This window comes from Penicillium citrinum (assembly GCF_028827155.1).
Source record: "Penicillium citrinum strain IBT 23319 chromosome Unknown utg000007l:1.0-2040159.0:1.0-2041076.0, whole genome shotgun sequence".
NCBI lineage: Eukaryota > Fungi > Ascomycota > Eurotiomycetes > Eurotiales > Aspergillaceae > Penicillium > Penicillium citrinum.
In genome coordinates, this window is record NW_026622692.1 from 495,297 (window position 1) to 508,559 (window position 13,263).

At 48.0% G+C, this 13,263-nt stretch overlaps 6 protein-coding genes across 6 annotated transcripts; 2 read left to right on the forward strand and 4 right to left on the reverse strand.

The window, feature by feature from the left end:
• Positions 1-2,111: 2,111 nt before the first annotated feature.
• On the forward strand, positions 2,112-3,473 carry N7469_007845 (arsenic resistance protein; the record flags this gene model as incomplete). Its single annotated transcript, XM_056646763.1, is given in 5 exon segments — positions 2,112-2,406; positions 2,467-2,609; positions 2,671-2,757; positions 2,816-3,070; positions 3,081-3,473. The coding sequence occupies 5 exon segments, from the start codon at positions 2,112-2,114 to the stop codon at positions 3,471-3,473; spliced, it is 1,173 nt and encodes a 390-aa protein (XP_056498314.1).
• Positions 3,474-4,005: 532 nt separating this feature from the next.
• N7469_007846 (glycosyltransferase family 20 protein) lies at positions 4,006-5,736 on the reverse strand (the record flags this gene model as incomplete). The annotated part of the gene is made up of 4 exons (XM_056646764.1): positions 4,006-4,490; positions 4,544-4,914; positions 4,967-5,339; positions 5,436-5,736. 4 exons carry the CDS (start codon positions 5,734-5,736, stop codon positions 4,006-4,008), a joined length of 1,530 nt encoding a protein of 509 aa, XP_056498315.1.
• A 1,094-nt stretch (positions 5,737-6,830) lies between these two features.
• On the reverse strand, positions 6,831-7,913 carry N7469_007847 (uncharacterized protein; the record flags this gene model as incomplete). The annotated part of the gene is made up of 4 exons (XM_056646765.1): positions 6,831-7,249; positions 7,316-7,681; positions 7,748-7,760; positions 7,830-7,913. 4 exons carry the CDS (start codon positions 7,911-7,913, stop codon positions 6,831-6,833), a joined length of 882 nt encoding a protein of 293 aa, XP_056498316.1.
• Positions 7,914-8,724: 811 nt separating this feature from the next.
• Positions 8,725-9,279, reverse strand: N7469_007848 (uncharacterized protein; the record flags this gene model as incomplete). The annotated part of the gene is made up of 1 exon (XM_056646766.1): positions 8,725-9,279. One exon carries the CDS (start codon positions 9,277-9,279, stop codon positions 8,725-8,727), a length of 555 nt encoding a protein of 184 aa, XP_056498317.1.
• Positions 9,280-9,385: 106 nt separating this feature from the next.
• N7469_007849 (uncharacterized protein) lies at positions 9,386-11,534 on the reverse strand (the record flags this gene model as incomplete). Its single annotated transcript, XM_056646767.1, has 5 exons — positions 9,386-10,937; positions 11,028-11,047; positions 11,113-11,190; positions 11,309-11,326; positions 11,499-11,534. The coding sequence occupies 5 exons, from the start codon at positions 11,532-11,534 to the stop codon at positions 9,386-9,388; spliced, it is 1,704 nt and encodes a 567-aa protein (XP_056498318.1).
• Positions 11,535-12,624: 1,090 nt separating this feature from the next.
• Positions 12,625-13,167, forward strand: N7469_007850 (putative C2H2 finger domain protein; the record flags this gene model as incomplete). The annotated part of the gene is made up of 3 exons (XM_056646768.1): positions 12,625-12,665; positions 12,790-12,969; positions 13,032-13,167. The coding sequence occupies 3 exons, from the start codon at positions 12,625-12,627 to the stop codon at positions 13,165-13,167; spliced, it is 357 nt and encodes a 118-aa protein (XP_056498319.1).
• Positions 13,168-13,263: the final 96 nt, after the last annotated feature.

Genomic DNA, 13,263 nt, shown 5'->3' on the forward strand with positions numbered 1-13,263 from the left:
AGTCCTTTAAATTACTTCATTTCATTCCATTCATTTACAAGGTTTCATCCCACTGAATGCCGTAGGATGCTGGCCGAGACATACTTCGGCCAACCCAGACCCACCCCGGACTTCGCCGCATCAACGAAAATATTTACACTTAACTTTCGAGGAGTTGCCCGAGCCTTGACCCCCCCACTAGAAGTGGAGTTAACGGACGGTGCCTTACGTTTATCGGATCGGACCGTAAGACGAAGTATGTACGGAGTACCTGAGGTGCAGAAGGATGCAGGCTGGAGCCTGGAGTCGTACTACACCAGTGGAGTGTGGGAAATACTGTTGTTTTTGGTCATTCTTTTCGCGTTGTTAATAATAACAATAATACTTCCTACTCATTACAATAGTAGCAATCGATATTCTGCAGTCTTCCATGCTTGAAGGGTTTCTAATCTGAGAACTAAGTTGAAATGAAATCAAGTCATTCAGGTTTGTCGTGGCTGGAGATGAAGTGGGATGCGATGGGAACGAGAGTATATCAACATCATCCTCATTCTCCTCGAACAAAGGTATCCTTGAATCGAACCCTTTATCCGTCAAATTTGACAGGAATTGTAAACTGGTGATCAAGTCCTCCAGTTTCACTATAGTTCCATTTCCTCCTCAGCATGGTTGTGTCCAGCTGATACCAATGAAACATCCACCCAAGCATTATAGCTACCCTCCTCCGCTGTGCGAAACGCTGCCATGCGAGCGCGAATACACGCTCTGATTTCCTCCCCTCTATCTGCTTCATTGAGCTCTTCGCAATTATTTTTCTTCGAATTCCAGCTCGGAGGGGGGCAAGCAATGATTCGGATATCGACATAGACATTGCATCACTCTGCTGGCGATCTAGAAGACTCAATGCTAATGAATCTGACTTATATGCTCTTCGATATCTCTCGCTGTCATCGTCAAAGATTATTGAGCTAGGACATAAATCTTGGGGTTCAAGATCAGGAGAATGCTGCGAGTCTCTTTGATTATGGTGCATATTTTTTCCATCGCCATTTTCTGACTCCCAGGAGGATGGAATATCTCCCACATGAAGTAGCTCGGGATTGCATTCTTTCTGCAGATATAGATGTGCTTTTCTTACTTCATGACGTTTGGAAGTGATTTGTTCATCGTCAATTTGATATCTCCTGCGCGCTGGATCCTGTGGACTGAGCCGCTTGGGAATAGTCCATTTGCGATGAGGCTGTGAGACCAGCACGATCTTGGGTACGGCCGGTGGTATCACTTCGAGAATGCTGGTGGCTTCGTTATTTGAAGGCGTTTCTTCAACTTCGCTGTCGGATTAGGTGAATTGTGAGACAGTTTCGCCTCCATCGCTAGGTCGCTTTCTTGGGGGACAAGCCTCATCTAATTCATCGAGAGAATGGCGCGTAACTCATTATGTGCAAAGTACTTCTTGGAAAATTATGAGAAAAGCATCGGTTCGAGAGATACATTTATCAGTTTATGAAAAACAAGTCAATCGTTCTGGGTGATGAAAAGCTTTGGTCAACCAACTTTGATTGATTTGTTTGTGTTGGACACTCTAATTACCTGCTTTCTCATACATCTACAGTAAAGAGCATTGTGAATACCTTCACTTACATATGTTTGTTTCTCTTTTTCGTTATTGATTTTTGATTAAATATCTAATGTATTATCTCGTAGTCTTTCTATTCTCTATCAGTCTCATCCCGGTAAGACACCCACTTCTGCACGAAACCCTACTCCGCCGGTCTTGATAGCAAATACTGGAATACTCCTGCAGCAGGTTCTAGTCAAATATCAAATTGAAACTACAAGCGTAATGATATATGAAACTCTTGAAAGTCCCCTCTTTAATCGAGGCTCTGTCACTGTCCATTTATAATTAATTTGCGCCTTCAAATTTTGCCAATGCTAGCATGTCACTGCAACGTTCTGATTGGTCAGAGATGCCCTAACTGCACTATTTGGTGGCATAAACCTGATCAAACTTGGATTTACTCGCAATGCACGTTACAGTATCTTATATACAGATCTTATCTCATGAGTATTGATTTTATTACTCAGAAACAGTCTTCAGTCTGCATACATCAACCATCCGAAGACTCGAGATGGCCACTTCAGTGCCTCGAGGAACCATGTCGCCAGAAATGAAATACGAAAACACAGAACCGAAAAGTCTACCTTCAGACCACCCAATGAAAGACTTAGAAATCCAAGGAGAAGATGAAATCGATCGATCAGGCACAAAGCAATCGGCCTTCAAGAACCTAGGCTGGTTAGATAGCTTCCTAGCCGTATGGATCTTCCTGGCAATGGCCATCGGGATAATTCTAGGAAATTTCGTGGAAAACACAGGACCAGCTCTTCAAAAGGGAAAGTTTGTTGGTGTCTCGATTCCGATCAGTATGTTTTCCTTTTTTCTCATCCTTCTCGATATTATGGAAATGAAACTCATTTATCTAGCTATCGGTCTCCTGGTCATGATGTACCCTATTCTCTGCAAAGTGCGGTACGAGTCTCTACATCATGTCTTTAGAGATCGCGGAATCTGGATCCAGATTCTCTTCAGTATTGTGCTAAATTGGATTGTTGCTCCTTTCTTAATGGTATGTACATTGGTTCTGGGATTTTTATTATGAGTCTGACATTTGCTAATGGTATCTACAGCTGGCTCTAGCATGGGCCTTTCTTCCGGATGAACCTGAGCTTCGAGAAGGGCTGATCCTTGTTGGACTAGCCAGATGTATAGCAATGGTACTGCTCTCCGTCCTGGACAAATCAGGACTCCCTCTAATTGACCATTTACTGTTAGGTTCTTATCTGGACTAGTCTCGCCGGTGGTGACGGGGAATACTGCGCAATTCTTGTCGCCATAAATTCGCTCCTACAAATGGTTCTATTTGCGCCAATGGCCATCTTCTTCATTCAAGTAATAAGTCACTCCGGAAGCCATGTCACACTCTCCTATTCCATCGCTGCGAAAAGCGTGGCAGTGTTTCTCGGTATCCCACTAGGTGCAGCAATACTTACCCGCGTCATACTTCGAAACCTCGCCAGCCCCCCAGTGGTACGATCAGGTATTCCTGAAATGGGCTGGACCATGGTCCCTCCTCGGACTTCTATTTACAATCCTCGTACTATTCGCTTCTCAAGGACACCAAGTCGTGCATCAAATTGTTTCAGTGATTCGAGTAGCCGTCCCATTGATCGTTTACTTTATCGTCGTTTTCTTCGCTACTCTCCTTGTAGCCTACAAATTTGGCTTTGGCTACAAATTGGCTTCAACTCAGAGTTTCACGGCAGCTAGCAATAATTTTGAACTTGCTATTGCTGTTGCTGTTGCGACGTTTGGAGCGAACAGTAACCAAGCTCTTGCTGCTACTGTTGGTCCATTGATAGAAGTTCCGGTGCTTCTTGGCCTTGTCTATGTTGTCAAGCTTATAGCCAAGCGAATGAACTGGAAAGATTGAAAGGTCTATCCAAGGAAATTGCGATGCTTATTGATAGATAAAGCAGTATAGGAGAAGCCAACTCTTTGTGAATAGGCAACATTTTCATCCACGGATTATTACTACGAGATTGACAGGGAGAAGCCACCGCATCATTGTCATCCATAATATTTTAATTCGATCCAGGAAAACCTTGATAGACGATTAATAAAGAGTAACTTATGTTTGGAAAAAAAAAAAAGGCGAGAGTATCCTTCAAGTTGGATCCCCGTGAACATTTGAAATGATCTCTACATAATGAACTTGGATTTTTGCCCTGTCGCCATCAGCGAGTCTATTAGTGTACGTAGTTCATGATGTAATGGAGAACGTGAAGAGTCGAGATACACTTGAGTGTTTTTTAATTTCTAAGAAATGTTACCGAAACTCGCCGTCTGTTAAAGAGAATAGATCCCACGCAACCCAATCACAAAAAGATCAATACATTTCGCCACATCCATGTCATGAGAGTATCTAATTTCGTTCAAGTTCAAGTGCCTGTACTGAGCCCTCATTACGCAGCTCTCTCAGACGGCGTGGCTGAGATTTCACCGTCCGTAACGTTGTCAGCAATGGCCAGTTTTGTTGCCTGAAATTTGTCTGCTGAGTGAGATGATATGCGATTCAGCTCGGTGACAAAGGATTGGCCCCAGAATGCACTGGTATATTTTGAAACGTATTTGTCCAGCTTGGCAAAGTTAAGCGCTCGCTGTTCGTCGCTCATAGTGACGGCTTCTTGGTATGCACCAGCCAGCTCTTCAGTGTTCCATGGGTTGACAATAATACTGCCGTTAAGACTTTGGGCAGCTCCGGCAAATTCAGAAAGCACAAGGACTCCATGGCGCTTCTGCTGCGTGGCGATGTACTCGTATGCTACCAAGTTCATGCCATCTCGTGTAGATGATACAATGCAAGCGTCTGATACGGCGTAGAGCGCGATGAGCTCATCGAAGTTGACGGATTTGTGGAGGAAATGGATAGGCATGAATTCGACAGTGCCTGTGGAAAATAATTAGCTGAGATCGAGAGTTGGCATCGTCGTAAACACGTACCAAACTTGCCATTGATACGGCCAACCAATTCATTTACCACTGCCCGCAAGTTCTGGTACTCCTCGACGTCCTGTCGACTAGGAACTGCAACTTGAACGAGCACAACCTTGCCAACCCATTCTGGGTGATCACTGAGGAACACCTCAAGTGCGTGCAATTTTTGCGGGACGCCTTTGATATAGTCGAGGCGATCGACGCCGACCATGAGCTTGACACCTTGGAACTTTTGCTCTAGCATTGCAATGCGCTTCTGTACTTTCTCCTTCTTGAGACCCTCCTTGAACTTCTCGGGGTCGATACCAATCGGAAAAGCGCCGCAGGTGATTATCTTGCCCTGGAATTCGATTCCATTCGGAGTTGTCGCCAGACCACTGAGGCTTATCAGTACAGGAATGAAATAGGTCTCGATGAGAGATAACTCACAGTAAACGGGAGCAACTGCTCAAGAAATGGCGAGTGTAGTCATAGGTATGGAATCCGATCAAATCGCAATGTAGCACACCAAGGAGAAGTTCGTTTCGGACGGGCAGGATACGATAGATTTCACTGCTGGGGAATGGCGTGTGCAAGAAGAATCCAATCTTGACATTGTGCTTGCTGTCACCGATCTCCTCGCGCAGCATCTCTGGTAGCAGCATGAGGTGATAGTCATGTACCCAAATCAAATCACCATCCTCCACTTCCTTGGCAATAGCCTTGGCGAACAATCTGTTCGCCTCCTTGTATGCTTCCCAAGCGGATTCATCAAATGTAATTTCACCGGGATGGTAGTGGAATAATGGCCAGAGGATGGAGTCTGTAAGGTGGGGTTATTTAGCATCGCGCAGTCCTTCCGCCTTCGAGCAAGGCAGGCGATCGTTGGAGAAGAGAATGAAAGATCTCAAAAACTCACTGGAAAATCCATTGTAGTGACGATCCGCCAGATCATCATCGATGAAGACAGGGATTGCGCCGTATTCATCCTTCAAGCGTTGCTTGACAACCGGGATTTCCGGTTCGGGAACCTCCAAACCAGGCCAACCATACCATTGGAAGGTGGTGGACTTGGACAATCCACTGAGGCCACTCACCAGTCCACCGGAGGACATGGAGAAGTCATATTTCCCATCTTCGGAGCGCTTGATAGTGATCGGCAGGCGGTTGGAGACGAGCAGCAGACGTGCGTCATTTTTGGGTTCATCCAGAGACGGCATGGTTGCGGAAAGCTCGCAAGGTGACGATACGATATTTTGAACAAACTAGAGACTATGGAGGAGCCTCACTAGGTAAAGGAGGAGGGACAGTAAAGACAGGACCACGCCTTTTGAAGAAAGAGACCAACACCTACAGGTTGCGGAGCACAATTAGCCAACCGACTCTTCTGTCTTCTTTTGGGTGTAAAAGAAATAAGTCAGACAATTGGGGAGGGTCAATAAAATGGAGAATAAATACCTTAAGAGTAAAAGACACCAGGACCAGTGAGTCCAACCCTGAAGCAAGCCACCCAGGTTCAAAGGAAGAAAAGGAAGAAAAAATTAAAAAAGAGCTGGGCGCAAGAAAGGCGGAGGAGCCAACAAGGGCGGGGAGGAAAGACAGTGAGGTCACGGCCGAAACTTGGAATTGGTAGCTTATGGTGGAGTTCCTTACTAGCACTCACATTGGCATGGACCAGAAGATTCGAAGGGAGAGGAAAGAACAAGGAGAAGAAATGAAGTAACAACTAAAGAGTTTATTTAATCCGGGAAAAAGGGAGATTTCAAACAGAAACTTCAGGGCAAACTGCGATAATCCTGGGATTGTCGACTGGGGGGAGTTGCAGAAGGCAAGTTGTGATTGGATCGTTCGCGGGCGGAGAAGTGGTCGATGCCCGACATGACACCGCACTGACGTCGTATACAACGTTTGCTTGAATTTGTATTATTTAGGTTAAATAATATTGAATATTATTTAGAGAAAATGTAGAACATAGTAATAGTCAGGTCTAGAGTTAGAAGTACACAGGGAGCAATAGTGCCAGTGATTATGTGGTCATAGTTGCTAGTCTATCAGTATGGACCGAGGAGTACATTACGATACATACTTGGAGCTTCACAGGATAGCTGCAAGGATTTGAGTATATCACTAGCTAATAGTATATTATGGAGAGCATCGGATCTAGATCCGTCAAATAGAGTCAAGCAGTAGTGGGTCGCATGATTCATGATCATCATGCCATGCCCAACACTCAATACGGACTTCATTTTCGTGATATACGGCAATGTATCTAGCAAAAAGAAGAGAGAATCCAATAGGATAGCAGCAAAAGTATTCATAGTGCAGACTTCTCACTCAACCTCCATTCGCCTCCCTCAGTCTCATGTACCACACGCCCCTCCCCCTCCAGCTTTTGCAGAATAAGCGTGATTCCATACGATGCCGGCAGATGCAGGTTCTCCGGTACATCCTTATATATCACCTTAACCAGCTGAAGAGGTGTCCATCCACGCTTAGGCTCAGGCGACCTCTCTCCAGGATCCACATCTAGTTTACCCCATCGCATAATTCGCAAGACTTCGTCCTCCCGCTGTTTCCGGTGCTTGATGTACTCCGAGATTCTCTCATTGACACTCTCAAGAACAGCGCCGTGGCCAGGATATCCGCGGCCTTGAACTCTCTCGCGCATCCGATGCAAGCTAGATAAATAAGTCTTCAGATCTTCAAAGACAGCAGTGCCATGTCCGAGTACATCTACCATATTGTCCCCGCGTTAGTGGCAATGTACAAGATTGTCCGGGTTATTCGGAAGGGCCTTACTGTCTCCGGTGAATATAGCATCCTCCTCTTCAAGTATAAAAGCCATATGATCTTTGGTATGACCAGGCGAAAATAAAGCCTTCAGTGTCGCACCCTCGACGCTAAACACTTGTCCATCCACAATACCAGCATAACCCTCATCCTCGTCGGGTTGGTGTTTGTAAATGTTAGCCTGAGGGCAAATACCCAGAAGATCCTTCACACCGCCGACGTGATCGCCATGCCAGTGTGTAAGTAATGCTTGATGAATGGTGGCTTTCTCCGACGAGAGCACGGATTTGAGATTATTTACCCATGCGGGCTCGCCTCCGCCAGTGTCGATGAGAATGCGCTGGTGGCCATGGCCAATGAGGTAGGTATTTGTGCCTGATGAATGAGTATTCCTTGCTCTTGTAATAATCCAAACTTTAGCTATATTTCATTGCAACTTACCTTGTAATGTGAACTATGGAGATATCATCAGCCTCTTGTATTCAGATTGTTCACACCATCAAATCGGAGTAGTTTGCCCCACCTTTCCTGGATTTCCCGCCAGTATACGAATCACTGAGGCACTTAGGCGTTCCACTTCCGGGAGAGGAACAAGTTGCGTCGCCATGTTGAGGCAGTTGTTAAAAAGAAACGATATTGTAGTGTGGGTGTTGGAGTTCTAGCTTTGATACTGTAGACAGCGTTGGGCCAACCACCTAATTAGGATTAGCAATCAGCGTACACGCAAACAGTATGTGGGAGATAGGTGAAGATGATACAATCTCAGATTCCCTAGAATGCTAGTTATCCTCCTAGTGCATGGAATCACGACTAATGCTTATGGCGCATCGCAATCGCGGAGTCGGAGCAATGTAGTTCTGCCCGCGGGGCATCTTGGAACGGGCCTCGGCAGCTTAGCTCAGCTCCGAGGTTATCAAATCGACGCCCATACAGTATTCATGAAGAGTAGCAGTACACGATTGAACACTGATATTTGAGTCGATTGCGAGAGATACTATTAGTCATAGGAGGGCATAATACCGTTCATCTACAAGTAGTCTTTACAAGTCTTACAGGATGCAGAAAATTTTGAACAAAAGGAAAGTTATGCATGCTATTCTGACATACAAAACAATGGAGGGTAAATCAAACATATATCCATTGTAACCGACCCAAGAGGGAATCCAAAACAAGGCCAATCGGCCGAATAAACAAGATCATAAAATTTTTCCCAGGGCGCAACTCCTCGTACCCAGCTCGAAAAAAGGGACAAACGCGCACACACAGCGACAGCCTGGCTCATTATCCCCAGGGTGCTGTCACTCTGCTCTCTGGCTCGCTAAAAACTCACAAGAGAACATAGTTTACACAGGAAAACCCTATGGGGGGGCTCCTGGAAGGAGAATCGAAAATAGACTTCAGAGAGTGGGTGAAGCTATTTAGTTGCCAGCAGACTTGCGGGCCATGGTGTTCAGGGCGGAACCGTCACGGAACCACTCGATTTGGGGCTCGTTGAAAGTGTGGCTGAGGGAGACGTCGAAAGCGTTGCCACCGGCAGCGGGGTGGACACGGAGGGTCATGGGCTTGCCAACCTCGAGCTCAGTGCAGAGCAGGTCGACCTTGTCATCGGGCTTGATCTTGTCGTAGTCGGCGGGGTCGGTGAAAGTCAGGGGCAGCATACCCTGCTTCTTCAGGTTGGTCTCGTGGATACGAGCGAAGGAGCGGGTGATGACAGCCAGACCACCAAGGTGACGGGGCTCCAGAGCAGCGTGCTCACGGGAAGAACCCTCACCGTAGTTCCAGTCACCAATGACAACCCACTTGACGCCACGGGCCTTGTAGTCACGGGCAGTAGCGGGGACGGCATCGTAGGCACCGGTGAAGGAGTTCTTGACCTTGTTGGCCTCACCGTTCTCCTCGTTGATGGCACCGATCAGCATGTTGTTGGAGATGTTGTCCAAATGGCCACGGTACTTCAACCAGGGGCCGGCCATGGAGATGTGGTCAGTGGTGGTCTTGCCCTGGCACTTGATCAGGATAGGGATGTTCTCGGCGTCCTTGCCATCCCAGGCGGGGAAACCGCTCAGGATCTGCAGACGGTCACTGGAGGGGGAGACGTTGACGGTGACGGACTCGCGGTCGGGGGGGAGGGGCCTGGTAGGTGTCCATACCGGGGTCGTAGCCACGGCTGGGGAGACCCTCACCAGTGGGAGGCTTGAGCATGAACTCATTGCCATCCTTGTCCTTGAGCTTGTCGGTCATGGGGTTGAAGTTCAGGGTACCGGCAACGGTCATGGCGACGACAATGTCGGGGGAAGCGACGAAAGCGTGGGTAGCAGGGTTGGCGTCGTTACGGCCAGTGAAGTTACGGTTGTAGGAAGAGATGATGGAGTTAGCCTCACCCTTCTTAATATCCTTACGGTCCCACTGACCAATGCAAGGACCGCAAGCGTTGGCCAGAATGACACCACCGTACTCCTCCAGGGTCTGGAGCTGACCGTCACGGGCAATAGTGGCACGGATCTGCTCGGAACCAGGGGTGACGGTGAAGATGGACTTGGACTTCAGACCGTGATCCAGAGCATCACGGGCAATGGAGGCGGCGTGGGACATATCCTCGTAGGAGGAGTTGGTGCAAGAACCGATCAGACCGACCTTGAGCTCCTCGGGCCACTTGTTCTCCTTGACGGCCTCCTTGAACTTGGACAGAGGAGTAGCCAGATCGGGAGTGAAGGGACCGTTGATGTAGGGCTCGAGCTCGTTGAGGTCGATCTCAATGAGCTGATCGTAGCGGGCACCATCATCCTCACGGAGGTCCTTAGCGTACTCGCGGGAGAAGTCGGCAATGTGCTCACGCTTAGTGGCCTTCAGGTAGTCGTACATACGGTCGTTGAAGGGGAAGATAGAGGTGGTAGCACCGATCTCGGCACCCATGTTACAGATGGTACCCATACCAGTGCAGGACAGGGAGTCGACACCAGGGCCGTGGTACTCGATGATAGCACCAGTACCACCCTTAACGGTCAAGAGACCGGCGACCTTCAGGATGATATCCTTAGGAGTGGTCCAGCCGGACATCTTACCGGTAAGACGGACACCAATGACCTTGGGGGCCTTCAGTTCCCAGGGGAGACCAGCCATGACGTCGACAGCGTCAGCACCACCGACACCGATGGCAGCCATACCGAGACCACCAGCGTTGGGGGTGTGAGAGTCAGTACCGATCATCAGACCACCGGGGAAAGCGTAGTTCTCCAGAACGATCTGGTGAATGATACCAGAACCGGGCTTCCAGAAACCGATGTTGTACTTGGCGGTGGCGGAGGCCAGGAAGTCGTAGACCTCCTTGTTGATCTCGTTAGCACGAGCAAGATCCTTCTCACCACCAATCTGAGCCTCAATCAAGTGGTCACAGTGGACAGTGGTGGGGGTCTGGACGGAGGGCATGCCAGCAGACATGAATTGCAGAATAGCCATCTGTGCGGTAGCATCCTGGCAAGCAACACGGTCGGGACGGAGCTTCAGGTAGGAGACACCACGCTCGATATCCTGGTTGTGGGGGTCGTCAAGGTGAGAGTAGATGACCTTCTCGGAGTAGGTCAGAGGGTGCTGCAGACGATCGCGAACGATTTGCAGGTTCTGAGACATCTTCCTGTAATGGCGAAATCATGTTAGTGGACTCTTCCTAAAAGTTTTATTTTTTGCTTCATTCGAAACAATAACTTCTGTGGTAGAAGCGTACTTGTAGTTGATGTAGTTACCCTATAAATCGAGTTATTATTAGCGGCTATTCCGTTATCCGGCACAAAGCTGTAGGGACCACTCACAGTCTCATAGTTGGTCATCTCGACCTTCTTGTCGAGGGGGTCATTGCCAACGGTAGCGAAGGCCCGAGTCCCGGAAATCTATGAACATCGAATGTTAGAAGCTGCAAATCAATATCATCGTCATCGTCTCCGTCCTTCCGAGTACGCCGGAAAAATGATGCGAACGACTGCTGGGTCTGGAAGTATTTTTTCTTACAAGACGGGACTTGGAGGCCTATAGAGTCATCACGTTAGCTTCTTGTTCAATCAGACTCATGTCGAATGTTCTCTTCAATGACATCTCGCTGAGATGTCCAGATTGGCAAGGTAGATGATGCAGGCGCATCGCCCAGCCTCGGCTGTTCTGGGAATTTGGGGAGGCGAGGGATGCAGGGAAATATACATACCAGCGCACCGGCACGCGCAAGGCGGGAAGAGATCATGTTGTATAGCTCTAGGTACGACCACCTTCACCTGTGGAAGCAAAAGAGAGTGGAGAGTGAGAAAGAAGAAGAAGGGAAAAGAGAAATTCGAAAAGGAAAGCTTGGTGGTTTTGAGTGGGCGACGAGAGACACTGGGACCGAACAGCCGTAACCGCCGTTACCATGGCGATACCGTATTGAAAATGGGGTTGGGCCCGTCGGATGCGGCAAGCCAGCGATGGTCGCCCGAGGCGGGACACCTACGACTGCGGCTTCCTTTGACATCGGAAATTCTAAGGAACAATCGGCATCACCAGTCGAGATTATTGCGCAGATTCACATATACTTCTTTTAATTATTTGAAGCTGGTTGTCCTTGTTAGGATCAAATTCACTAGGCGCAATAGCTTTAGGGAGACTGGTAACGGCAATACGCGGCATGTGACGGCGGCAGAATCCTTCGCCAATCACAACGTTTACGATTACAGGGAGTCTTCCAAGGTTGGACCAAGGGAGTCTTCGGACCAAAGGGCAAATTGCTTGTGCACGGGCAAGTTTCATTCTACATGAGGCATGTTGCTCTCGGTCTGAACCCCGTTCATCCGTTTCAATGCACATGGATTGGGGGTCGCATGTGGTTCTCTTTGCCCCATAAGATCCATAAGATACGACCAAATTAAGCATAGTTGATGATTGACATGAAATGATATTCAAATAGAAGAGCGGCGGTATACTCGTCACAAGTGAAACAATGCTAGTCTCTAAACAAATAACCCAGTCCTGGATGCGTCCATTCCTCTCTGATGAAAGTCTATGTATACTTACACAGAAGTGTACACTTCCGGACCGACAACATGCAAACGTCATAAAATACGGGGGGGTAAACCGGTGACGAGCAGCCGAGGCGTGCCGAACGGGCTTGCCGGTTTGTCAACCAATCAGCGTCCGGCTGATTCAAGCAGGTTATAGACCCACACTGGTCAGCGTAAATTGCCCTCGAGGCCAAGTCGTCCGCTCTCCACTCCGCCCCATATCCCTCCGGAAATCGGTAATATCTTTTTTTCTCTGCCTTCATCGCATCGATACCACTAGTTCAGCGATCGGACATCAAGATGGGTGCTCTACGCAGGATCAAGACTAAGCGTCGTACTAGGTATGTACAAACTTATACTGAAGATTATTGGGAAGGAATTGTGGAAGGAGAGAGATCTTCAAATTTTGACGGGAAACAATTGAAATCTCTAAATTTTTGATGCGCATATATTAATTATCTACAGAGACTACGATCAGGTCATCGCCGACATCGACTCCCCACGCCATCTTGCACAGTACAAGGCAAGCAAGGATGCTGAGGATTTACCTGGACTCGGCCAGCACTTTTGTGTTGAGTGTTCCAAGTGGTTCGAGAGCGAATATAACCTGAAGGCGCACACCAAGGGAAAGAACCACAAGCGCAGGTGAGTGGTCAAGAACTTCAATCTTTTGTCGCAAATTTCTCTCTGACCGTTGAAACTACTAGACTACGCCTCCTTGAAGAAGAACCTCACAGCCAAAAGCTCGCTGAAGCCGCAGTCGGTCTGGGTGTCGCCGAGAACTGGAAGGGCCATATTAAACGGGCAGATAACCAGGCTGAAAAGATGGAGACGGAGAACTGAGTCGGATTTTTGGATACAATCCGCCAACTCGAGCCGATTCACAGATCCTTATTACGATCGCCTTCCTTCCAAACACAAAAGCATATTTACGACGAC